Genomic DNA, 26,531 nt, shown 5'->3' on the forward strand with positions numbered 1-26,531 from the left:
GAAGGAGGCCTTCTCTCTCTCTCTCTCTCTCTCTCTCTCTCTCTCTCTCTCGTCTTCTCACACCTTATCAGATTATGGGGGCTACCCTAAGGCAAACCTCCACAAATGACCTCATTACACAGATTGATTTGTGCATCACATATAAAGTACCACAGGCAGAGCTTTTAATTCATTTCCTCTCACCTCACCCAAAACACAGGATCAATGGACACAGTTCACATCAGAGGCGAATTTAGGGCAGCCCATCCAGCTCTGCTGCACTGGATCAGGGCACTGCAACTATGACGTAGTGAACTGAACAAAATAGAAATCAAGAGGTGGATTGGGGAATTTTGGCCTCGCACAGGGCGCCACTGAAATCTGAAAAACCAAAGTCTGCTCCTGTTCACGTGTTCAGCCATGATACAGTAATGAAGCAATGAGGTGTGATGTGCAGGCATGTGAGAATCAGCCATCATTGTTGTGATACCCATTGGCAGATGCCTATCATTTTGATAATTGTGCAGTCATAAAAAAAGAGGAAACCAGTTTCTTTACTGCTGCTTCTATTTTTTATTTTTTTAAAAGATCACCTACACATACTAGTGCTTTTAAACCTACCACATGCCCGTGAGGATGTCTGAATTTCTATTCAAGGACCCTATTTCCTGAGATAAAGAAAGATGAAATGTTAAAATGGTTAGTATACATACACATCTGATATTTCCTTAACAAGAGAAAGATAAAACAGTGTGTAAGTGGGTCATAACATATTTTCATACGCTTGAACTTTAAGGGGAAATGAATATAAAGCTCACATTTCAGTGCCTATTTGAGCATCCTGGGACAATTGATTAGTTGATAATGAGTGTCTGTCATCAAGTAATAAATCATACAAGCAGGAAGTGATAAAAGAAAGACTTTCTTGTCTGCTGACAGACATTTGTGGTGAAAGCTCAAGTATTTCTCTTCAGTTCAAAGGAGGGAAAGTCCTCTCTGTTAACTCTCTTCCTAAAGTGCTATAGTATTTCCCTAGGAGAATGGTTTTGTGAATGGTAAAGATATCCCCCACCCCCCACCCCCAGCTTCTTAATGAAAGAAGGCTTAGTGGTTTTGACATCTACTGGGGTTTTGTTGATTTACACTCACCAAGAAACTGACCCAAGCAAATTGGAAAAGATACCAAACGCATTCTGAAAGCCTCAACTCTTGAGAATAAAATGAATGTTGCCAACCACCTGCCAACTAGAATTTAGATTTGAAAAATAAACTTAAAGAAAAATCAGAGGACAGAACTGCTCCAAGACATTTTGATGCTATAGATAGAAAATAAAAATGGTGTCACCACTGATGATAGTCAAATAATAAACTGAGTAATGAACTCTGTCCCCTTAAAGGTACTCCAAAGATCTGCAGTCTGAGGTGGGCTGCCTCACCCTGTGAAATGGTAGGGCCGGCCCTGGATAGGAGTGCAGAATCCTGTAAGCATTCTGATAACAATCCAAAAATAATGTTTTAGTTTATGAAAAAAATAAAAATGGAAGCAGCAGAGATTGCTTTATAAGGTTATTTTTGGTTTATTATCCCATGCAATATGTAGGATAAAGCTACTGCCTACTGGGGCTCTCAGTGTCCACGGTGATGCAGATTGCTCCCAGAAAGGCTTACAAATGAATAAAAATAGGACAGTCCCTGTCCTACATCAACAGGTGCCATACCAGGAACACAACACTTTGGGCATATCTACAACACAGACTTAATGTGTCTAACAACCACTCACCTGAAGCAATTCTGGAAACTGGGGGGAGAACTAGGGATTTTCAAGAAAGAATTCTAAAGATTCTCTCTGCTTCCCATGGTACTTTGGGGGGAAGCCATGATAGAATGGTAAAATAACACAGGGTGCATTTGTACTGTAGATGTGCTTTAAGTCAGAAGAGGGAAATGACAACGAGAGAGTTCCAACGGGAAAGCCTAAAATACTTGTTTGTTGTATTCTTCTCATTTAGTGAATCTAGTTGGGAGTTTTAACACTTGATCTTCTAATCATGTTCATAACGTGACTCTAATCCAATTAAGTGATTTCTTTTGCGCTGCTAGAACTAAAGTGATATTTGGGGAAGTCTTGGAAGCATGTGGACAATTCCGTCTGTTTGAAGTACTTGTGCATTTCCAGATGTGAAGCTGGGGCATGTGGTGTATGCCGTCCTCTCTGGAGATTTGTAAGCACTCAAACAAGCAAAGCCATAATGACAGAATGATTAGACAGGTTTAGCAAGAAAAGAATTGCTCGAGACGCCCAGGAATGAGGCTACAACCACACACAGTAAGGGAAAACATCTTTATTATATGCCCATCACACACACGCGCACACGCACACACACACACAGAGATGTGGAGAGACAATGTTCTTAAACTTACATTTTTTGGTGCAACTTTAGATAAAGTAAAAAAAAAAAAGGACTAAAAGAGGGACTGAAAAAATAGTATGGTAAATTAAATTAAGGGATTTTCCCAAATTTTGTTCCCTATCTACTTCTTGTGTTAATTCTGATCAGATGTAAATCAGCCGTAAAAATAACCCAAATGCACATTTCTGAGGCATTCTAATCCATTGTCTGCCCACTCTGAGCTTGCAGGCTGCAGCACTAAAAAGGAAAGTTCAGAGGACGTGGTGAAAACTGTGTTTGGAGTTTCAGCCGTACTTTGCTTTCTCTGTAGCTAGAGCCAGCCTTCGGATGTTTGCTATGCAACCAGCTGCTGCTTCCTGAAGCGTTTCGTCCGTGGAGCCTGCCATACCCAGCAGAAGCTTGTTAAAAAATAACAACATGCAAGAGAAAGAAAAATGAAATGAGAAGGAGCTCCAAACCAAAACCATTATACCGAAAATAAATTATTTTAAAATAACATGCCTAGAGAAACATATCCAGTAATGAATGAAAATAGCCATATGTTCTGCAGCTCTGGAACGGAGTTTTCAAGGCTGGATTCTCAAAAGAATCCATCCACATAACAAAAAGGGGCCAAAAGGATAACAGGGTTCCAAAAAGGGCTAAACAGATGTATTTAAGATAAGCATATCAATGGTTGTTAGGCAGAAAACACAGGCTATTTCTCAGAAAGGTTGTTTGAAGCAAAGAGTGACCACCCTCATTAAATGTCATGATTGAAACATCCAGATATGGTCACTGGTCGATGAATGGATTTGGGGTGAGATAATCCATTAGCATGACCCAGTGTGACTGCTCTTATGTTTGTTCCACAAAATTATTCACAAAGATAAAACTGATTCCAGGGTAAGAGTCTTCCAACAGCTGAATTTTATTGCCATGCCATGTATCACTTTTTCCTAAGTGGAGATAAATTTCCACTTAGGAAAACTATTTTGTTATGCATGTATCGTGACATGTTATTTTCTGCTGAAGGCACACAGATGGGGTAGCCAGTACAGAAAGGGGCTGTCAAATTTTGTGTAGCCATATCAGAGAACAACTCACATCCACATGGGCATTAATTGCCGTGTAGGCAAAAGCTCAGCAGCATGTGGAGTGCCCATAAGGGCAGAAATGAGATGTGAGGCTCAACAAAAGGCTGACAGTAAAATGCTGCTCTGCCCCAGCTCCACATCACTGGCTGCTGATGGTGGTGATGGAGAAATATGAGGAAACAGGAAGAGTAAGTCTGCTATTAATTATTATTTGATTATTATTACTATTGTATTAGACTTGTTAGGTGCTTGCTACCCAATGTCTCCAAGTGACTTATAACGCATTATGTTACATTATGTTAAATGTTAGATGGTGGGGGTGGGAATTCAAGATGGGATTGTTCTTTTTAGCAGAAACCTAAAACCTTTAAGCTCATAGATGCTTAGGATAGTAAATGCCAACCACTGCATTGGTGAATTTCCCTAAAACTTGATGTTATACAGTCAATGGAAAAAAATATTACCCGGTTTTGCAGGTGCAAACATTCAGGGTTGTGATTTCAGATAAATTCTTTTAAAAACTGTGGCCTGTCATCAATTTTCTGACAACCAACAGCCCAATTTTTCTTTTATGGTGTGATCAGCCAAATCCAGCTCCCTGCTCCCCGCTGCCCATGGAAATACTCTTAGTACAGAATCAACCACATGGCAGTATGCCTACTTAAAATCTATGCTCTCCACCAATAAAAGGTTGTTCCCGGTCTCTGTTGCAATTTTGCGGCAGCTAGCCTGTGACACAACTGCTTAAACATTTATCTTAAAGGAGCTACACAGAACCTCACATTTTGAAAAGCTTCCCAAACTTTTAATGTAGCCTCGGGTATTTTGAAGTCACATAGCCTTAATTAAAACCCCTTTTCTTCTCAGCCTGCAGCCCTGAGTATTTTGAATCCACCCAAACAACATTGAATCAAACCACAAAAAAATCTGTTATCACTCAGCCCTTGTGCATATTTTTCATACAGCTCCAGTATTACATAAAATTATGAACTGCTGAATATAAAAGCAGAAATTGAACACAGACTTAAGACCTATATTCTACCTTTCACTAACCTTCCAGTGGTTGGGAAACACGGATCACAGCTGCACACATATGGTACATGCTAATGCAGATCAAAGCATTTCATACTTCAGGAAGTATTTGTGTTAGACTAATGCACTGAATAAGCATCTTGCCAGTCACCCCTCACCCTCTGACCTCTCAATGTAACTTGTAAAAACATTTCATTTTCTTGCTTGAATTCCATTTAAAAATAATAATAAAAATACTAGGTTTCTACATATAAAGCACAAAATCCACAGAATCACATAACTCCCAAGGTAGGATTTTGCAACATGGTCAGCGACTACACCAACTCAGAAGGGCAAGAGCAGGATTTTGCCTTAATCCAAAGCACCATTTGCAGACTTGCCCATATACCGTATTTTTCGCTCTATAAGACGCACCAGACCATAAGGCGCACATAGTTTTTGGAGGAGGAAAACAAGAAAAAAAATATTCTGAATCCCAGAAGCCAGAACAGCAAGAGGGATCGTTCTTCCCGCTGCCCTGAAGAGGCTTTGCGTTGCTATCCCAGAAGCCAGAACAGCCAGAAGGATTGCTGCACAGCGAAAGCAGCGACCCCTCTTGTTGTTCTGGCTTCTGGGATAGCTGCGCAGCCTGCATTCGCTCCATAAGACGCACACACATTTCCCCTTACTTTTTAGGAGGGAAAAAGTGTGTCTTATAGAGCAAAAAATACGGTAATTAAAAGACACGGTGCATTTATATAAATTTAATAAATAAAATAAAATAAAATTAGAGTCTGTTGCCAGGGTGTAGCACCTAAATTGCCACACCTGGCTGAGTTCACAGACAAGGCCAACACACTCAGCAGAGAAGTCATTGTATATTGCTAAAAGAGCAGCATTTCGGGATAGTGTTATAGAGCATGGGGCACCAGCAAATGATCACACAGTTCTGCCACAGGCTGAGAGTTCAATCAAATATTCCACTTGCTCTATAGACAAACGGCCTGTCTATTCCAGTGCACTTGGTTTATACACCAACTGAACGTTCTTGCTCTCAAGCCTCAAGGGAAATATTGCCACATTGTGGCTTGGGAAGGAATTTTTATATAAGCAGATGCCTGGAGGTTCTGGAGCTTTTATCTTTCCTTAAGACAAAAAACCCCATAATCACCAGGAAATCTGTTTACGCAAGAATTCCTTCCCGATCCACAACATGCTAATAATATCTTGCTGAAAGCAAGAATACCTAGTGTCTGATTTTCAGAGAGGAGGCCATCTTCAGACAATCAGTTTACCTGGTAATTACCAAGTGATACATTTAACACATGCCAGGTTTCATTATCTGTTGATGGGCATGGCTAGCATTAGAGGGAAATGCACTTCTTAAATACAATGGAGTGCTGTGACTGAAAAGTGATCTGTGACATGTCTGCACAGTATGCCAACTGTTGGCATACATTATGAATGAACACTATGGTGTGAGAATTAGTCTGCAAATCATGCTTCTGTGGACCACTCAAAGGCCGCTAATTTCTGTAACAGTTATAAAAAATAAAATTAACGTACAGTGGTACCTCTAGTTACGAACTTACCGTATTTTTCGCCCTATAGGGCGCACCGGCCCATAGGGCGCACCTAGTGGTTTTTTTTTGGGGGGGGGAATAAAGAAAAAAATATTATTTTCCCCCCAGCCCCCAGAACAGGCTGCTATCCGCAAGCCTTGGGAGAACCCGCCCCAGCGCGCCCCAGGCTTCGGGATGCAGGCTGCTATCCGCAAGCCTAGGGAGCCCGGCTGGAACTCCTGCGGGCTCCCAAGGCTTGTGGATAGCTTCCTGAAGCCTGGAGAGCGAGAGGGGTCGGTGCGCATTCGCCCCATAGGACGCACATTTTTGGAGGGGAAAAAGTGCGTCCTATAGGGCGAAAAATACGGTAATTCGTTCCGGAGGTCTGTTCTTAAATTGAGACTGTTCTTAACTAGAGGTGTGCTTTCTTAACTAGAGGTGTGCTCTTGCTGCCGCTGCGCCGTTCTCATCCTGGGGCAAAGTTCTCAACTCAAGTAACTCTTCCAGGTTAGCGGAGTTTGTAACCTGAAGTGTTTGTAACCTGAGACGTTTGTAACTTGAGGTACCACTGTAGTCCCAAAGTTAGGGCCCAACCTAGATGACAAGGAGAGAACTGGAACTTTAGTCACTGACATCAGTGAACAGGGGAGAAGACTCAGATGTTTCTGTGCTTTATCAATTAATAGCAAAGGCATAGCGCTTGCCTAGGAAATGACTGCATTGCTCAGCTCTGCTTCTCTATATCCTTTGTGTTTACTGACATGCTTTCCGCCACAAAACTTCTAAAATGTCACCCCCTATTTATGTTTCTTTCCACGAACTGCAATTCTGATCAACTCTAATTGCAACATGTTCCCTCAGGCATGCAGCAATTTTCCTGCAAACCTTGCAGATGAGCTAAAGGCATAAGTATTCCATGTGCCAGATTCAAAACCAAAAATATGCATGCACATAGTGTACATAGGGTGGTTTCAATAAAGCCTTAAGTATGGCATTTTAAAAAATAGGCTATTTACAATTATATCCTGCATGTTCACAGCAGATCTTCTGCCTTCCTCAGTGATGAACCCCAAAATAATTTTCACAGTAGAAGTCCTTTGGATGATATTGACTTGGTAACCAATTCATTAAACCAGATTCCTATGACTAAAACAGCATTTGTGAGTGCCTCTTCCCAGGGAAGTCCCTCTAAAACTATTGCTTTATCCTTTGTTTCTTTCATTATTCTTTACCCTTCTGGAGCCACTTCACATCTTTGTGTGTGTGTGTGTTTTTAAAGATGTTTTAAGTCTGCACCTAAAAATATAAAACATGGGCATGACAAATTTGTGTATCCTTACACTTGGCAAGCCTCCTGTTCTAATGAGGATGTGAGTCACAATTCCCACTAGCAAAGTCATCACACGATCAGTTCCATTATACTAGCGTATAATTGCTAGTTTTAAAAAGAAATTTCATAAAAAGTCTCACTGAAAACATAAACCGCAAGATGGCATTCGGCTTGTTTGGGACAGTATGGCCACGGGCAATACCATGCAAACAGGAGAGCAACTCTGCCATTTTTTGTAAGTCTGGCAAAATAAACAAACAAGGGTTTCATTAAAAATAAATAAATCTTGGGCTGATTCATTTAGATTCTACAAACACGCTCAACACACATGCATACAAGAATGCGTATTTTTGTTTAAATGCATACAAACCCCATGTGCTTTGGGGAAAATGTATACCAAAATACTGTAAATTGTAGTGTGTGTGTGTGTGTGTGTGTGTGTGTGTGTGTGTGTGTAAAACAGATTGGGGCTGAGACAGGGCAGAACAGACTTACAAATACACACTGAAAAAAGACTGATCCATTCCTACATCAGAAGTGCAAAGGCAGTAGCTGAACCACATGTGGGGAGGTGTCTATGTGGGCCCAACTTTCTCAAGAGGTCCATTGCCAAAGAAGCTTTCAAAATAAAACTTCTAATGTTTTTGGGGAAATGTGTTTTACCCTTCTTGGAAATAAACTGCAATCATACCTAGTAATAGAGAACAACATAAATACTGATCTTAGCTTGCAATATATTTATTTAACTTAATGTCATCATGGCTGCTTCATTTCACTATCACAATGGCAGGCTATTGTTTCTGAGTGATGCTAGAAATTACTGGTGACACTTTTCTATTCCAGTTTAGTGTTTTGCTTTTTCCACATACTATTTTATGAAACGATGTCAGATTCCTTGTACTGTGATCTTCTAATTAGCAAAAGGAGAGGAATAGTAGCCATTCTCCAAAAGAACATTTTACATGATTTTTATAATACAACATAAAAAGAAAATATTGTCTTGAACTAAAACATATGGTGGAAACACATCCAAAAAAGTATCAGTCTAGATGCAGCCAACGTTTTGCTTTCAACACTGAATCAGAGACTGGAAACATTTGAGGCACCCAGGTTTGTGTGTTGTTTTACACAAGTAATTTGCCTCTGTGAAAAAAAGGCTTCCTGTTTGATTAAATGATAAATAATACAACATGTGGTACAATCCAAAAATAATTAGGGTGAAAACTCAGTTGCCATTTCATTGCTACTTAAATCCAGAGCTTCTTTCTGCTTCCAGATGAACGAAAGGGTAACACAATATTTGGAACGCACACACTGCTGAAAGAGAACTTGGCCTCTGATACTGTGGCCGAAAGTGAACAGATTCCAGCTGAAAATGGACACTGGGAAATTCCCTTTTGGAATGAAACCTAACTATTGGAATGCCATCAGAGGATGCATTAAGCCAAGATGCTCACTAAGACCTTACCCCAGAACAAACAGGAGATGTCAGAAGGTGGATCCAGGGGGCTGACTGCCTTCTTTTCAGGTCTTTCTTAGGAACACTTATGGTAAGGCGTCTCCTGGTGTACCAATGGCCCATCTAGTCCAGCATCCTGTTCTGACAGTGGCCAACCAGATGTCTATGGGAAGCCCAAAAGGAGGACTTGAGCATGACACCACTCTCCCTCTCTTTTGGTTTCTAGCAATTCGTATTCAAGAAGCATACCAACTCTGACAGTTGGTAGGCAGAACATAACCCTTGCAGCTAATAGTCATCGGTGGCCTTTTCCTCCAAGATTGTCTAATCCTCTCTTAAAGCCATCTAGGTTGGTGGCTATCACTGACCCTTGTGGGAGTGAATGCCACTGTTTCACTATGCATGATGTGTGGTGGAGTCGGCCCCTTTTATTATTTTGAGTTTGTTGGACTCTATGCCCTCTTTTTATTGGACTCTATTTTTGTTGGATTCTATCTGCCTGCAATTTGGCAGGCTTAATCCAATCTGAAGGGGCTCCTATACCTGTAAATTTCACCCACTTTGGCAAAAGAGGGGAAAGTAACATCAGATTCTAAATTATCCATTACAGTGAACTTTTATACAGAGTTGTTCAGAACCCAAAACACAGACTGAAGTGGAAAGAGCACAGAGTGACCCAGAAACACACAGTATCAGAATCTGTAAAAACATACAATTACAAGGTGACTCTTGGAACTTGTGCAAGCCTCTTTCTCATATAGGTAGGTTTTAGATGTGTACTACAGATTTAAAACCAGAATCATTTTAACCTTCATAGGTAAAAATATCATTTGTATTTAGTGAACTTCTTTTAAGTGAGGGGAGCCACTTTAATTTAAAAAAGCAGAAATATGTGCTGTCCTTAGGAAAGAATAACCATTACTCCTTTTTCATCCTTAGCATAGGACCAGAGGGATTAAAATTACAAGATGGTGGGGGAAGCTTATAAATGTTGTCTAGCATGCTTTAAAGTTCCTGAGAGTATAAACCTAGAAAACAAGAAAGCTAGTTAACTGAAAGTTACTCTTACGGGTGACCCACATTGATAATTACAATGCGTCGGCTTGGCTCCACGAAACCATTGTTAGCACATCATCTGTTATCACTATGTGAACACAGTAACTGTCAGCTTAATGCAAGATTAATAAATGTTTATGCATTGACTGGAATTTCAGCTGATGTTTTACAATGGTGTTTGCATGAGGAACATGGCAGAAACAACGACAGAGCAACGGTGGGTGGTCCCTATGGAAATAGGCAATAGTTAGTGGATATGCGGGCTTTGAAACCTATTTTTGAAAGAAGTTAAAGGATTTGGATCAGTCCAAACTGGTTACAATGAGGTATTATCCAAAACTGTGAACACACCACTGGGCAAGAATTAACTGTAGATAACTGCAATTAGCAGGGGGATCTAATCCTGTGGCAAATGCTATAATAATCTGACATATGGATATGGGCTGGAATCCAAAGTGGTGTGTGTGTGTGAGAGAGAGAGGGGGGGAGGGGGAGAGAGAGGGAGGGAGTTCCTGATTGCAATTTGCCCCCACCCTTGGAAAACTGCTATTGAAAATCAGGGTGTCCTAAGAATGGGCTTCCAAATAGCATAACTTGTGGTCATGCAAGGTATTTGAGGGAAGTCCTAGTGTGCATGACAAAGCATTTGGGCATGTGCTTCTGGCTCTTTGAATCCAGGCCATGATCTTAGTTCAGCTGTATTCAAGCATATGTAAGCTGTATAAATAATTTTTGAGTCTTTGATGTGGCCACCAACACACAGAAGGACAAGGTTGGAGGTAGAGAAAAATAAAGGAAGAATAGAAAATGTAGGAAAAGAACAAAAGGAGCAGAGGACAGGAGAAGCAAGAAAGAGCAGGAGATGCAGAATCGTTGGTGGAAGACAACAGGGTTTGGTGTGCAGTGAGTTTATCCTGTTCACTGGTTTCCATGATTGCACATCCTTCCTCTTTCTCCACAGGTTAAGTGAATAGTCTTGGAGAAAAAGGAAGGGTAAGAATCTACAATCAGAAAAGGGCCTGGATGGGGGAATACCTGCTCTCTGACCAGGGAGCAAGAGGATCTAATGCAACAGGCAAACATGATCTTCCCAAATGTAGACCTTTCCTCTTATGTCAACAGAGCTCCAATTGCTCCACTAGCTTTTATGGAGAACAGGGACAGGCTTATGAATAAGTAGTACATTAATAAGGAACCATATTTGGACTCAAACAGTAAAGTGTGGGGTGGGGCTACATTACCCATCAACACTTGACAAAGTTCCCCATGATATTCTTGCAGAGAAGCTGGTAAAATGTGGGCTAGACAAGGTAACAGTTAGGTGGTTGAATGACCAAACACAAAGAGTACTCACTAATGTTTCCTCATCATCCTGGAAAAAAGGGACAAGTGGGGTGTCAGAGAGTTCTTTCCTGGGCCCTTTGTTGTTCAACATCTTTATAAATGACTTGGATGAAGATATTTAGAGAGTGCTCATCAAATTTGCAGATGACATCAAACCGGAAGGGGTAGCCAATGTTGCTGAAGAGAGGATCTAGAGGTCTCAGTAGACCACAAGCTTAACATGAGTCAACAGTGTGATGCAGCAGGGGGGGGGGGAGAGAGCTCATGCTATTCTAGGCTGCATCATCAGAAGTATAGTGTCCTGATCAAGGGAAGTAACATTGTCACTCTATTCTGCCTTGGTCAGATCACACCTGGAGTACTGTGTCCAGTTCTGGGTGCCACAATTTAATAAGGGTATTGACAAGCTGGAATGCGCGCAGAGAAAGGTAACCAAGATTATCAGGCGTCTGGAAGCCTTGTGCGGAACAGTTGAGGGAGTTGGTTATAGAGGAGACTAAGAGGAGATATGATAGCCTTCTTCAAATACCTAGAGGGCTGTCACGTGGAAGATGGAGCAAGCTTGTTTTCTCCTGCCCTGGAAGGTAGGACCTGAATGGCTTCAAGTCAAAAGAAAGGAGATTCCAACTAAACATCAGGAGTAACTTCCTGACAGTAGGAGCTGTTCAACAGTGGAACAGGCTCCCATGAGAGGGAGTGGACTCTCTTCCTCAGAGGTTTGAAGGTAGTGGTTGGATGGCCATCTGTCATGCATGCTTCACTGGAGACTCCTGTATTGCAGGGGGTTGGACTAGATGGCCCTTGGAGTCCCTTCCAGCTCTACAGTTCTATGATTCTAGGATTGCAGAGCCTATCCCTTTCTTCAATACTGCACTATTAAGTTAGATTGAGAAGGGGAAAGGTCAGGCTGGAGACCCATTGACTGGAGGGGGGGGGGAGATGTTACCTGGCTAAGTATTCAACGGAAGTCCATTTTGAGAACCTTTAGTCTACATCATTAAAATTAGAATGTTGGAGTCTATATACAACTCTAAGAGTTTTGGCTCAACATTTAGAAAAACCAAATCACCGTAAACATTCAGAGAGTACAGAAAGTCTTATGGGATATAAAATTCATCCCTTGAAAAGCAATAGGAGTTTTGATAATCCAGAAAATATGAAGCCAAAGGTCTTATAGCATACTTTCACCTGAAATGTTTTTTCAATTTTATGTTTATGCTATTGTATTTTGAAAGACGATTAACATACAAAGAAGGCACTTGAACTGACAGACAGGACAAAGTTCTTTGTGATAGATATATTACACACACACTTGCTTCCATTCAATGGAAACTCATTTTACTAAGATTAAAAGAGGAGCCAGGTGACTCACCATGTGTAATAGACATTAGGGGGAATGGATTTTGCCAGGCTTGTTGCTTTTCTCCTCGCTGTGTACATCTGCACAAGTCTCACCCATGGGACTCACTCTCTTCAACCATTGCCATATCCCCCTTTGCTTATCTTTTATCTGCCTTAGATTCTCTTTTCTATATTTATTTCAATTGCTTTATATTGTTAGCAGCCTGAATTTCCCTTTTCCTATATATTAATGTAAGGTAAGCAGAGTTCTTCTTTTCCAAGTCCTAGCTTTCTGCTAGCATTTTATTACCTTGACTACTTTTCCAGTCTGTATTTAAAAGAGCTATCTAAAGACTGCATAAAGTTCAGAGTACAGAGCTAAAATATTCAATAACACCACAAAGACTCTTTCTCAATGGGTTTAAATCAAAAACAGAAGTGTAAGCAGATGGATATGTGTTGTTCACTAACATCCTGGCAAGGTGGCCCAATGGATAGCTCAGTTAACCAAAACTTGACATAGTTATATATTAGGGGTATGCAATGACTGCATGATTCAGTATGGACTCCTATTCAGCACTCTAGAAAACAGTCTGATTTGATCTGAAGTGTTTCAGACGTTGCCAAATTCAGCCTGGGTCAGAATCTGAATCCTGATTTCAAAAACCAAGTTTTGCAGACATTGTTCAAATAGCCAAATCACCCTTAAATTGCTTCCAAGGTCCCCAACTTCAGTTAAAGGCACTTCAAAGAGATGCTGCTTCACTCTGGTTTAGTTCAGGCTTCATTCAAATCTGCTGCAAACCCCTACTTTATATGATATTTCCTCTCCAGCATCACCAGTTAAGCTAAACTTGGGGAAGCTTTATCCAATGTGCCACTCTGAAGAAGTTTGTTCTATGGGAATGTGGAGTGGTGATAACGCAGCTGTGGAATGTCTTCCCCAAATACACCCATCCTGCTGGTTCTCTGTTGAGTTTAGAAGGCTTGTTCAGATTCATTTGCTCTAATACACATTCAAAGAATAAACAGGGTTATTTGGTCCCCCACGCCCCTTTACACACAGGATCTAGGCAGATCCACTTTCTGACAATAGTTTACTTTTCTGTGGGGTGTGTGTTTACAAAAAGTTATGTTCCTCGTAGCAGCTAGGATGCTACAATATTTTCTTTCTATCCTCTGCAATTTACATGCCATGGTGTAACTGTCTTTTTATACCAGCGCACTGCTAAATGTGCGTCAAGCATTCTGACCCCTATGGATAGGGTTTCAACAGGTCCGAACAAATGAAGTACTGCATTTGGAGATGGAAGACCAAAGTTCAAATCTCGGCTCAGCCTTGGGTTCACTGGGTAGCTCTGACCACGGCAGAATCGCTCAACCATAAGGAGCTTATAGTGCCCCAACAGAATGCATCCCTCTAAAATGGATAAGCGTAGTAAGAGGATGGGAGGAGGTCTAGTGTATTAAACCAAAATGATTTTCAAAACCTCTGTACTGGGGCATAAAAGTGCAATTGTCAGAAGCCCAAGAATGTTTACCAATAACTAAGTCTCAGCCCCAGGGGAAATCAGCTTAGTTCATCTGATCTGCAGCTACAGTTCTGCTAGAGCTGGAGCTCTTTCAGACATTTTGTCTCTAAACATTACATTTTCTTAACTGCTTTTCAGTCTCTAAACTTGTACTTGTCTCAATCCAGAAGTTTATTTATATTTCCCTCAATCCAGCAATTGTTGGTTTTTAAAGTGTGGGAGATCCAAATAGGAGCTTTCCTGCTCTAAAAGCTGAGCACATTTCTTTCAATGAAAGAAGAAACATATCCATGTGAAAGGAATGTGACAGTCCCCATGGCCGTGAGCTCCTCACAGGTGCTCCTCACAGGTGCTCAAGCTCAATGTGGGTCTCCATATTGACTGAAATTGAGGATGTGTACAGGGCAAGAACATGTAAGTAATGAGTCTATTATGAAAATGTTGTGGCTGAAGTTCTGCTGCACGGACAACCTTCTCACCAAGACCACACACAGGAGAACTCATTCTTGTGGTTTGAGAAGAAGCAGAATTTGCATGGCATAAGTTCGCGGGCTCTGGTGTCAGTCAAGAAGCAGAACTGTGCACATCATTGATCGGCTTTCTTATTCACAAAGCCACTGCCCCCTACTTGTCAAAGCTCATTCAAAGTATAAAAAGGGCAGTGGTGGGGAGACCTTCAAAAACCAAGCACCATTTTTTAAACGTAACAATTGTGTACCTTTCGGAATTGGTGCTAGAGTTTTCTCCCCTCACCATCCCTTTTCCCTGTTGTTTCATTTCTTTTGGATTGTGAACCTGTGGGCAATGACTGTTGCCCACCCCACCCCCCAAAAAATCTCTGGACAGTGATTAGAAAATTGTGGGGCTTTAAAAATTATTATAAAAAATACATATTTATCTTGCTCTATCATCACCATCGCTGCTGTTGCTGCTGCTGCTGCTGTTGCTATTTCTGTTAATGTGACTGCTGCTGCTGATGATGATGATGATGACGATAATAATAATAATAATAAGTTTGCAAATAAAACCCAAAACAGCAGACAGCCCTGAATGGAGGAAGAGGCAAGCAGGAAGAGGGAAGCAGGACTCAATCAGGAAGTTTCAATGCCTGGCCATTTATCAATGCAAAACTGCAATTCCATAAGGAATTGCAGGTGAAGCATAATAAGTGGGGTGAAGTAAATGTCAAATTAATATATTCTATACATTTCTGCAGGCCTAAGAGGATTAAAAACATGATTTGATATTTTTGCACACCTGTAGAGTAGATCTGAGTAGAAGCTTTCCAGTTTCCACCCTTAGGGCCCTATCCAGTCCTAAATTGTCCCACCAGCTGCTGGACTTCAGAACTTTTACAAGACCGAAGATTTTTTAAAGGTGCTGCATGACCTAGAGACTACAAATAGATATATAAGCTTCACCACTTGCTTGGAGCCGGCCAAGCAACCAGCCAACAAAGAAAGAAAGAACAAAGAATGAAGAACATTCCTCTCCTCTGTAGCTACAAAGACATGAATGGAGACCTTGCTGTAAAAATGAGACTCCCCTCCTGTACCTGTTTTACTTCCATAAAAATAAATAGGTATAACAGCTGCTGCTTCCATATTAATGCTCACAAATAACCAATCCCTGGTATGTTACACAAAAATACATTGCTATGGCATCACTGAGGTGGCCGTTATCTACTAGACTCTGCAAAAATGCTCCCAAGAACTGAAAAGACCCTCAAGTTCTAGAAAAGGGTATCAATAAATGCATACAAATGTGGTGACCCCGGAGTGCGAGTTCAATAGTTACAAATTTTATCTAGTTAGTAAAATTAAACTTGCTGTTTTCAAGCAGAAATGTATCGTATTTTCAATGAATGCCAAAAAGGCTAGTCAAGAAGTCTGAAATACCATTTTTATTGTTATTTCTTATGTTCAGCTTCTGTGAATAGTTTCTTTTGCAAGGAAACTATTTTCGCTTCGCTCAATGCCAAAAGTAATAACCTGGCACCCTGCCTCCGTGTGCTAAGCCCAGTATCTGCCAGTTATAAGAAACTCATTTTATTAACTGTACATATAACTTTTTAAATATATATATATATATGATAGTACTATTTACAAACAGTGTTCCCCCAGGAGGTCTTCTTCTAGCTTTTTCAAATTAAAGGAACCCTAGCCAGGATTCAAAGCTATTTCAAGTACAAATCAGGGGTTCTGTCGTCCGCCTTCACTAAATGCCACTTATGTAGAACAGGGAACTTTCCAGAGTTGCATGAGAGGCAACACAAGGAGATCCATAGGACGGAAAATCAGTGACCCCTCTGTGCACGCATGAAGAATGCTTTCCACTCATGCAAAGGGCCCTTTGGAGCCCAGCCTGACTTTTCAACAAAGTCTCCTAAACTGAAATTTGCCTTAAGACAATTGCAAGAAGCTGCTCAGTGTATTTCTGTGGTTTAGAAAGGATGCCAAGTCGGAAGGAAAGGACATTCCCTGCATTCTCTCAAGCAAGATAAATACAGAAGAGAAACCTAGATGAAAGATGGAACTGTTATCTACGGCCCGTGCCAGATTCTTTGGCTTTTTGGCAAATCCTCTTAAAGTTGGAAGACTCGCCGAGAGCAGCAACCTTTTCCATTAAAATGAGCAGTATATATTTGGGTTTAGCATACCTTGTTTATATATTCCGAACCTTCAAAACTGTCTTATTTAAAAACGTTTTAATGATTCCTTCTGCACAAATTGGCTGCAGCTCCATTTATTTGAAATGGCTCATTTATCACCAAAAGGGCTGCAGGGCTCTGCTTCTGTTGAACTGCTCCAATAAACCTACAGCTTGGTGGGACAGGCTTCTTTTTATAAGACTAAAAGATATTCAGAACATGCCAAGATAAGGGTGCCAATTTCCAAATTTGTTGTCCAAATGTTCCTAAATTAGAAACGTACCAAAGCAGAGACTAAAGAAGGTAATGATAAGCTCATCTCAGGGGCTGTTACCGTCTCTTGCCTGGGATTAGACTGACAATGGGTCTTCGCCTGAGTTGCTGTGGTTGCCGAACACTTGATGATTAGCAGCTTAATGTGTGAACTGACTTCACCACTGAAAGGCAGGATTTCAGAGGTGACACAAGCTAATATAAAAATGGAATTACTGCATTTTTCTGTGTATTTTTCATATTTTTGGGGACTCAAATTTTGGGAGGGGTTGCCGAATATCGCTCACCCACACGCATCACAAAATCCACTTCTCATCTGTCCAGTCACCAGCAGAAGCTGCCAATTGCCCGCCCAATTGCCGCAGTATCAGCCAATCAACACCAGCCCTTGACGCAGCCACCAATAACACGTCCAATAGCCGCTAACAGCCATGGCAGCAACCAATCAAACGTCCACCCTATGCACTATCCATGTATGAGACAACCCCCACTTTTCAGCATAATTTTTAAAGGAAAAAACCTAGTCTTATACATGGAAAAGTACGGTATATTTGTGATGGCCCATTCACACATGCAAACAATCAGGTGATGAACATGCCAGGGTGAAGCAACCATCTATATCACAACCTTTGCATGGTATCCCAACCTTTTCAAAAAAGTGAAGTGAAGGTATCTAGGTTGTACGTGTCTACCTCTGCTTGTGATGGCAAAAAAGATCAGGTATTTTATGAAGAGACTGAAATCTGGGGAAGACAACAAATTTACTGAAAACTGGAAAGAAAAGTATGCAGAATATCCTGGAGATAGTTTTCAATAGGATCGGGAATACAGTGGTGCCCCGCAAGACGAATGCCTCGCAAGACGAAAAACCCGCTAGACGAAAGGGTTTTCCGTTTTTCGATGCGCTTCGCAAGACGAATTTCCCTATGGGCTTGCTTCGCAAGACGAAAACGTCTTGCGAGTCTTGCGATTTTTTTCGCTCCCGCCCTTTTTCTAAGCCGCTAAGCCGCTAATAGCCTTTTAGCCGCTAAGCCGCTAAGCCTTTAATAGCCGCTAAACCGCTAATAGCGCTAAGCCGCTAATAGGGTTGCTTCGCAAGACGAAAAAACCGCTAGATGAAGAGACTCGCGGAACGGATTATTTTCGTCTTGCGAGGCACCACTGTATCAATGTTGGTGATACTACCTCCATTTCAAACATATATATATTTAGGTGCAGTTTCCTTGTTTCTAAGTTTTGTTAAACACTGCTTTCCTGATCCACCATTGAATTTTTGAAACGAGGACTACAGAGCAAAAAGCTTTGGCAATAAATCAGCTCAAAGCAATAATATTTTTACAGAGTTTAAATTTTTCTGAACAATAAAAGTCCCAAAATAATTATTTGTGAAGTGTGTTTGAACTGCATATACGTTTCTTACGTTCCCAGAATAATAATTTGTAATTAAGTACTATAATGACTCCATAGATTGTAAATGAAAATGAGCATTTTAAAGATGGAAAACGCAAATTTTATGCGAGCTTTAAAAGTAAATTGGGCAATTAAAATAAATTAGTCATTTTTTTGGCAGTTACCTATTTAGTCAAACATCTATTTGTTACTACAAAGACTTACCAATACATGTATTATCTAAAAAAATTTATTTTGCTTACCTGAAGAAAGATAAAGATGCTTACAGCCCAATCCTAACCATGTCTACACAGACATATGTCCTTTTAAATTCAATGGGTTTTACTCCCCCCCCCAAAAAAGGTGAAGTTAGGATTGCAACCTTACTCATCACCCCCGTCCAATAAAAAATGTTGGGTGGCAATAAGATTTGGTTTTAAACTTTTCAGATAAGAAAATGTTACATTTCTCATTTGTCCAATGGTATTTAGAGCTATTCAGACACTCAAGAGGGGCAGAAAAAAATATCCCTGTGGATGAAAACTACTGTATAGTTAAAGAAAACTTAGAATGGGAATAGATAATATGAGGGATGCATGGCAAACCCACCTCTTTTTCTTGTCTCTTGCCCGTAACACACAGAGAGAAAAAAAGCACGTGACAGGATGCTACTGTGCTCCACATTTCCTCCACATTTCCCCACCCCCTTAAGCAGCAGCAGCCAAATACTTGAGGTTCCCGGCCCCTATGGTTGTAATTCATGGGCAATCATTTAATTTTATCCTGATTCTAATTTTTAAGCTGTATTTTAATCAATTGTTTGATTGTATTTTAATGTATTTGATATTTGATGTTAGCCACCCTGAGCCCAGTCTTGGCCGGGGAGGGTGGGGTATAAATAAAAATTTACTTACTTACTTACAATGATGTGTGAAGCAAGGATGGAGAAACCCATAGCAGGGTGGCATTAGGTCATGAGGCTTAATCTTCATGCTATGGAGAGGAGGGGTGGTGGTGGTGAGGAATAGATTCTTATCTAAACACTTACCTTTACCACCCCGTTTTCATGCATTGTGATACAATTGTTGGGATCCTCTGATAGCTGATAGAGGGCTTGTGCGGTAGCTCGATGAACTTCTGGGTCACTTGATTTCAGGTAACGCACTAAAGGGGCAACGGCTTTGGTGTCCCCAAAGGCAACCCTGTTATTTCCCCACATACAGCAGCGAGAAATGGCCTCCGCTAAATGACGTCGTAGTTTGTCATTGTTCTAAGAAAGGAGGAAAAATAGGTCCGTTATTTAGTTAGCCTGGAAATGTACTCCTAGACTTTTGAATCAAGCTTACCGTCATATGACAGCGTTAGGAACGGATAAAAATGCAATGGACATTTCCATCCCTTTAAGCTAGGCCCCATTAGATGTTGTCACAGCGACATGGGAGCTACTTTGTATGATGAAATCTGATGTGGCGGAGGAATGGGGGGCGGGGGGAGCACATCGCCCCCAGTACCATTGGGGAGGGGGGTACCACCATGGCCGCCCCCAGACATGCGCCACGCACCCCACTGCACCCCCAGGACGCATACCATGCCCCCACGGGCGGCATGCCACACCCTCAAGACACACACCACACATCCTGCAGGTGATGTGCCACGCCCACAGGATGCCTGCCACACCCCCTGGGATGCACACCTGGGATGCGCACCAGCCACGCCCCTGCCTACTCTCCACCCCCGGTGCTGGAGCATTCAACTTTGCCACTGGGTGGTAGCTATCTGCAAGGTGGAACCAGATTAGGCAGGGCCAATCATGGGAACTTCTGCTCCCAGGAAAATATTATTTACAAGAAATACAAGCCATGCTCCCTTGCAAAGCCATACGGCCGCTCTGTTGAGGTGTCTATTTTCTTATCTTAAAGCAATAGCTTCCTTAAACTGACTTGTAACATGGTAAATAGTGGATCTGCTATGTTAATAGAATATGCACTCTTTCAGTTTCAAATCAGTATCAATACACACACATGCAGGCTGGTGTGTAACTATGGGCTACTTATACATAAGCTACAAACCATGAATTAGCGTAGGCATAGCCAACATGGCAGAAATCACCATATTGGCCACCCATTGTTAAGAGCTTAATAGACAAGCCCCAGCAAATCCAAGCAAAGCATCAGACTCAGTCAGACCCTTTCTCCTCCTCCCACACAGTCAGGACTTTAGTCAAGTTTACTTCTAGTTTCAAATCATATATGCTTTATACTACATGTAAACCAGGAATTCTTGTATAAATTCGAGAACGGTTAGTTGCTCAACTTCACTACCCATAGTTTGTTTTAATCCTGGTTCACAAATAATGCTAAACCAATATTTTTTTTTGAAAATGGAAGTAAACTTGGCAAAAGCCCTCCTCTTGGTTTTGCAGGAGGATGAGAGTGAAAGGGGCAGTGTGTGAGCCAAATGCTTACCTAAGGCTCACTGAGGCTTATCCACATAGTGCTAAACTGTGGTTAAGTGTTCTGTGCACATGAGCCTTATAAACTGATTTTTAAACCATGTATTAAAGTGAGTAAACAAGGAAGTATCATTTAAAAAAATAAAATGAAGGCTAGGTAAATACATCATTTCAAGAACAAAATGCAGCACATAAAGAAATTGCATTTCTCTGCCTAGTCTCTAGGTCATCCTATGTTTCTTTGTAGTTTAAAGACGTAAGGTCCTGGTCTTCTCAGCTGCTTCACAGTAAAGCCCATACCAAAGGCTTAAATTCTGGCCCTCTCAAAGTTTTCACTTTTAACAGAATCCCAATGCACTTTGTTTCCCTTTTCCCCCCATTCTGTGATAAAGTGAGTACTTTCAGCATCCACACTTAGGATGCCATCATGCAGCAGGTTTCAGTAAGCTAGCAATTGTTAAAACATATTACAAAAAATGCTTTACTTACTGTATTTGCTAGTTTGGACAACAAAGGGACAACACCATGATCTGTTATAACAGCTAAATTCTCTTGATCTTTTGCTATGTTGGTTATAGCAGCACACACACTTGCCAGAACTTCTTTATTCTCTGATTTTAATAAATTGACTATCAGCTCTAAGCCACCAACAAAGGAACGAACCATTTCACCAGCATCCTGAGTGAAAAACAAAACAAAACAATTTACTTAATTGGCTAAATCTCCATTTAATGTAAACAATGGTTCTATGAAAACGCAAGTTGCTTTTGCTCGTTTTTCCATTTTAGAGCTAATTTCACTGCCCGTTTTTCTCTCAGTTTCCAAATGTGATTGTCCATTATGGGTTGGATCCAGGCTTAGTCATGCTGAGAGTAGACAACGGAAATTAAAGCTAGGATTTAAAGCTAAATCACGTTGATTTCAGTGGACCTGTTGTTACCATGATTAAGGACTTAATCCAAGCACAGCCTGCAGTGGTCCAAACCTGATGGTTGGTTGAATATCAAATGTGTTCCTATGCACCTTTCACTGTACAAATCCAAACCACAACTAATCAATATGAAATGCATTGTAAAGTAAAGTGAATCCTGAGATGTTGTCTGTGTTGTGTCAGGAATTATGTGAATATTGAGCAGCCTACTTGAGACATGCCCTCCTACAGAGAAATGTAAAATGTGAATGTACTAGAGGAGAATAAATATATTTAGCATCTATTCTTATCCCATGATCATGGCAGCAATTTCTCTAGTCACTGTAACCTCATGAATAACTGCAGAGTATATTTGTGGAGAGGTCCCTCAGTTACATATTACATTTCTTCATTTCTCAGAACTATTCTCATAATAAGCCTAAATCAGGTTTCTGCCCGCACCCCTTCACAGTCTAGGCTGGGGGAAAGACCCCTCATTATAGATGTGTACAAGAGCAACAGTGAAAAATAAACAAACTTCCCCAAGGTCACATCAAAAGTCAGTTTTTGAGTGAGTCCCAGAGATACTAGAGCCCTATCCACTGGAATCTTTGGGGTGCTCTGGACCATGTGATTTGCAGGACCAGATCATCATCGCTTGTTGATTTTAATATCAACATTCCTTGACATATATACTGGTCTGCCAAAATACTGAAGTTTGAGACCTCTTTCAGTTCTCGGAACGAGACTCTCTTCTGAGTTTGAAGTACTGTAAACTAAATGCTGCTTTGAAAAGGCACCGTGTTTATAAATATTCTACCCTCATAGATAAAAGCTTCCCAATAAAAAAAAACACAGTAGTATTTTCCTTTTAGAATATCTTAGAAAGCTTAAGATGTCAAAGCCAATTTATCAACTCTGGCTACTTTTGCCCAAAAATGTGATGGTGTGGTTGAGCAAATAAACTTGAGTTACCAAGAGTCCTCTGTGGACTCCATTTCCTTCTGGAGACCTGTCCCTGTCCCGTTCCGTGGTTTGCCATTTTGCAGCACACCCAACTTTACCGGAGGGCAGGAAGGAGGAGAAGGTTCAGTTTGCCTCTTTTGCATTTCATAAAGTATCATTATATGAGAAAGGAAAACTAACGGCATAACGTAAGAGATAAACACATGAGGCAAACGTCTTGGCAAATAACTATATAAGGATGGCCAACTTTGATTGCTGCGGGGAGCGGGGCACACAGTTCTATAGACAGGAGCCTGGGGGCCCAGAAGTGTTTTCTGCCATATTAGGCGATTCCTTCATGAGTGGTCAAGCTCCATAATGAAGTTTAGTGGCCCCTATCTGTAAAGATCCTCTTGCCATAAAGATGCCTCAGATTGCTAAACCAACTCAATGCACCTTCCAAATTTATCAAATCAGTACTGCTATCTCAATCAGCCAAATTAACCTACTGGTCCCTGAGGTTTTGCAACATGAAAAAGGAAAGCGTGCCCTCTTGGCTTTGCTGGCTATGGGAACACACTGAAACACCCTAAATGGCTTTGCAAAGGTAACTGGATAATCCATGGGTAGGCAAACTAAGGTCCGGGGGCCGGATCCAGCCCAGTCGCCTTCTAAATCCGGTCCGCAGATGGTCCAGGAACCAGTGTGTTTTTACATGAGTAGAATGTGTGCTTTTATTTAAAATGCATCTCTGGGTTAATTGTGGGGCCTAGGAATTTGTTAATCCCCTCCCAAATATAGTCCACCCACCCCACAAGGTCTGAGGGACAGTGGACCGGCCCCCTGCTGAAAAAGTTTGCTGACCCCTGGGCTAATCCCATGCTGCAGACTACTGGGGAACTGAGCAGGGTGTCACTCAGAGACGCACACTAGGGAAAACAGGCACTCCTGATTGGCTGGCACTCTGGCAAAACTGCCCCCTCCCCGGCAAGGCCAATGGCATCATTCATGCTATATAGAGATGCTGCATGGTTAAATGCCTTCAAGTAATATGGAGAAGGTAGAACATTGTCTGTCTCCTATGTGTGATCAGAGCACAGTACAGAACTTCTCTTCCCATTCCTATTTTATTCACAGTTTTATGTGCTGAAATATGAATGGACTGGGAGAAACATAGCAATAAACAAGCATAGCCTCAGAAACATTTTTTTCCATTCTTTTGTAAGAAAAGTACTCAAAATTAAGGGGAAAAATCAAACTAACTTTCTCACTGAAATACGGAAAATAATAATGGTAATAGGAAGAAAAGTTTTTGCATGTAGAAGTTGAGGTCGGCTCAAGAGACCCTTACCCACAATTAAAAGTGTCTAAATCATTTTTTGATCCTATCTGTCTTTGTTTAGGATCAACAGAGCAACCATGCTTGAAACAAGGAAAACTTTGTAATTTCTGAATGTTTCTTATGTTTACATTATTCAGCATAGGGAATAAAGGAGTATCTTGACTACAAAATGACTTTCCAATATCAACAGAGCTCAGAACACTTTTCACTGCAATTCTTCATAATTATTTGCTTTGACTGGCTAATGCACTTCCACTCTGTCACAGCAATTACTTCTACCGTTATGGTTTGTAGCTATTGAATTAACCAGCTAATTAATCTAAATCTACTTCTGTTATGGTGATTCTGTTGCCTGCTTGGCCGCTCTTCCCTCTCTCTTTAATAAAACATATTAAAATAAATGTTTCAATTTTATATATATACCCTACCACTACAAAATAACATTAGTCACCACCAAGCAAAGTAACACTGCTTGCCATAATACACAGAAATGCACTGCTGGGCTAACACAACCCTCCCTCCCTCTATGCACCAATATAAGCAGTTCAGGTATATCAGGACTTCTGCTTGTAATGGAGGGAGGGAGGGAAGACTTTCCCATACAGGGAACCATTTTTGTGACCTGTACCATAGCATAAAACTAAATCATCTGCCTTAGCTTTAGTATTCAGTAATTTTCAACTCCTTCCTGCAACATCCTTGCTTTCTGTTTAATCCTGCAGCCCTGTACGTTCAAGGCTTTGGGGATTACACTGGGCAACAATTTTTTACTTTTTGAATGTTGTCTAGATTTCTACAACTGATTTAGGGTATTTTTGCACTGCTGAATCAGGAAATGGCATCCGTTTCTCTCCATCAGGTCAGGTTTACTGTAAACTGAATGGTGGGCATTGATAAAGGTAAGTACACGTAAATTGCATGTTGCTTCACCATTTTACAAACTTCAGGGCTTGAACTTCCATTTCTTGGAACTCCTGGAATGCTCAGCAGCAGGGAGGTCTCTCTTCAGAGTCCAGCAGTAGTCGGCCATCATGACTGCGTCCCAGCGACCCTGATACCTGGTCTCCATCTCTTTCATGTCCTGATGGAATCTCTCCCCCTGCTCGTCACTCATTGAACCCAGGTTCTTAGGAAACCGGTCCATATGTGAAAATAGGTAGTGCATCTTGACGCTCATGTTGCAGCCCAGGTTTCTGAAAGCAGTCAGCATGTTGTTGACAAGTTCTGCATAGTTTCTGGCCTTACTGTTGCCAATAAAGTTCTTCACTACCAGAACAAATGCCTTCCACGCTTCCAGTTCCACTTCGTTCATTGACTTTCCGAACTCTGGATCTCTGATGAGCTGACAGATCTGAGGACCGTCAAAGATGCCAGCTTTCAACTTCTCCATGGTCCATCCTGGAAAAGCCTGGCACAAGTAAGTGAAGCAGTCACCATCCTTGTTCAGAGCCTTGATGAACTGCTTGATTAAGCCGAGCTTGATGTGCAGCGGTGGGAAGAGTATTCTGTCTCTGTCCACCAGAGGGTTGTTGATGACGTTCCTTTCTTTGCAAGGCACCAATTCCTCCCGCACAGGCCAGTCCTTCTTTGTGTAATGCTGAGCACAGTCCCTACTATCCCACATGCACAGAAAACATGGGTGCTTGGTGAAGCCAGACTGTTGTCCCAACAAAAAGTTCACCATCTTCAGGTCAACACAAATAAACCACTTATGCTGATCATAACCAATTTTCTCCAGCACATACTTCACCGCTTCATAGTTCTCCTTCAGTGTACTCGAGTGAGCCAGGGGTTGCCGTTGTGTAGCAGAACACATTTCAGTGATCGCTTGCTGCTGTCAATGAACAGTCTCCAATCTTTGGGTTCGTACTGTGGCACTCCAAGCTTGAGCAGAAGCTGCGCAATATCGGCACAGTACACCAAGTCCTTCTCTTCCGAGAAAAAACAGAGGTACTCTTGATGCCTGCTGCGGAAGAAGCAGATGCGAGCACTGTCAGAGAGGAGGTTTTTTTCCTTCAATCTGGATGCCAACAGTTCGGCAGAGTCCTTTGACAAGCTGAGGTCGCGAACTAGATCATTCAACTCCTTTTGGGAAAATGGATGTGGAGCATCATCTTCAAGAACCACTTCTTCTTCTTCATGTCCTTCAACACTGGAGGCATCTTCGTCACTAATGTCAGGAAGTTCTCCGAAGATAGGCACTGGAATTTCATCACAATGAGCTACAGGACGACGTGCTGATTGAAGATCAGGATTAACTTAGTTTTGATCCCCCAACTTTATGCTTTGCCGCCCTAATTTATGGAAGATTTTGAGGTTTTATGACTTCAAACTGATCCCTTTTCGACATAATCACCCAGAACTATCGGACCTGAATACTTCTTGTCATTAAAATAATCATTTCCAATCAAAACAATTATTCGACATGGCATTTTACCCCCACCAACTTCTTCTAAAATGCTCCACACA

General features: G+C 41.3%; 1 protein-coding gene and 1 long non-coding RNA gene across 7 annotated transcripts in view; both read right to left on the bottom strand.

The window, feature by feature from the left end:
• LOC308569894 overlaps positions 1-26,531 on the bottom strand; it is a 173,845-nt gene that overhangs the window by 75,585 nt on the left and 71,729 nt on the right. The window lies entirely within an intron of this gene.
• ODAD2 (outer dynein arm docking complex subunit 2) overlaps positions 2,499-26,531 on the bottom strand; it is a 94,797-nt gene continuing 70,764 nt past the window's right edge. For all 6 annotated transcript variants that reach the window (XM_081164098.1, XM_081164099.1, XM_081164095.1 and 3 more), the window contains 3 exons: positions 21,355-21,543; positions 19,462-19,683; positions 2,499-2,788 (listed from right to left, as the gene is read on the bottom strand). In XM_081164098.1, the coding sequence (XP_081020224.1) occupies positions 2,675-2,788; positions 19,462-19,683; positions 21,355-21,543 (525 nt within the window). In that variant the 3' untranslated portion in view covers positions 2,499-2,674. The remainder of the gene's footprint in view (positions 2,789-19,461; positions 19,684-21,354; positions 21,544-26,531) is intronic.

This window comes from Podarcis bocagei (assembly GCF_964188305.1).
Source record: "Podarcis bocagei genome assembly, chromosome: 12".
Classification (NCBI taxonomy): Eukaryota; Metazoa; Chordata; class Lepidosauria; order Squamata; family Lacertidae; genus Podarcis; species Podarcis bocagei.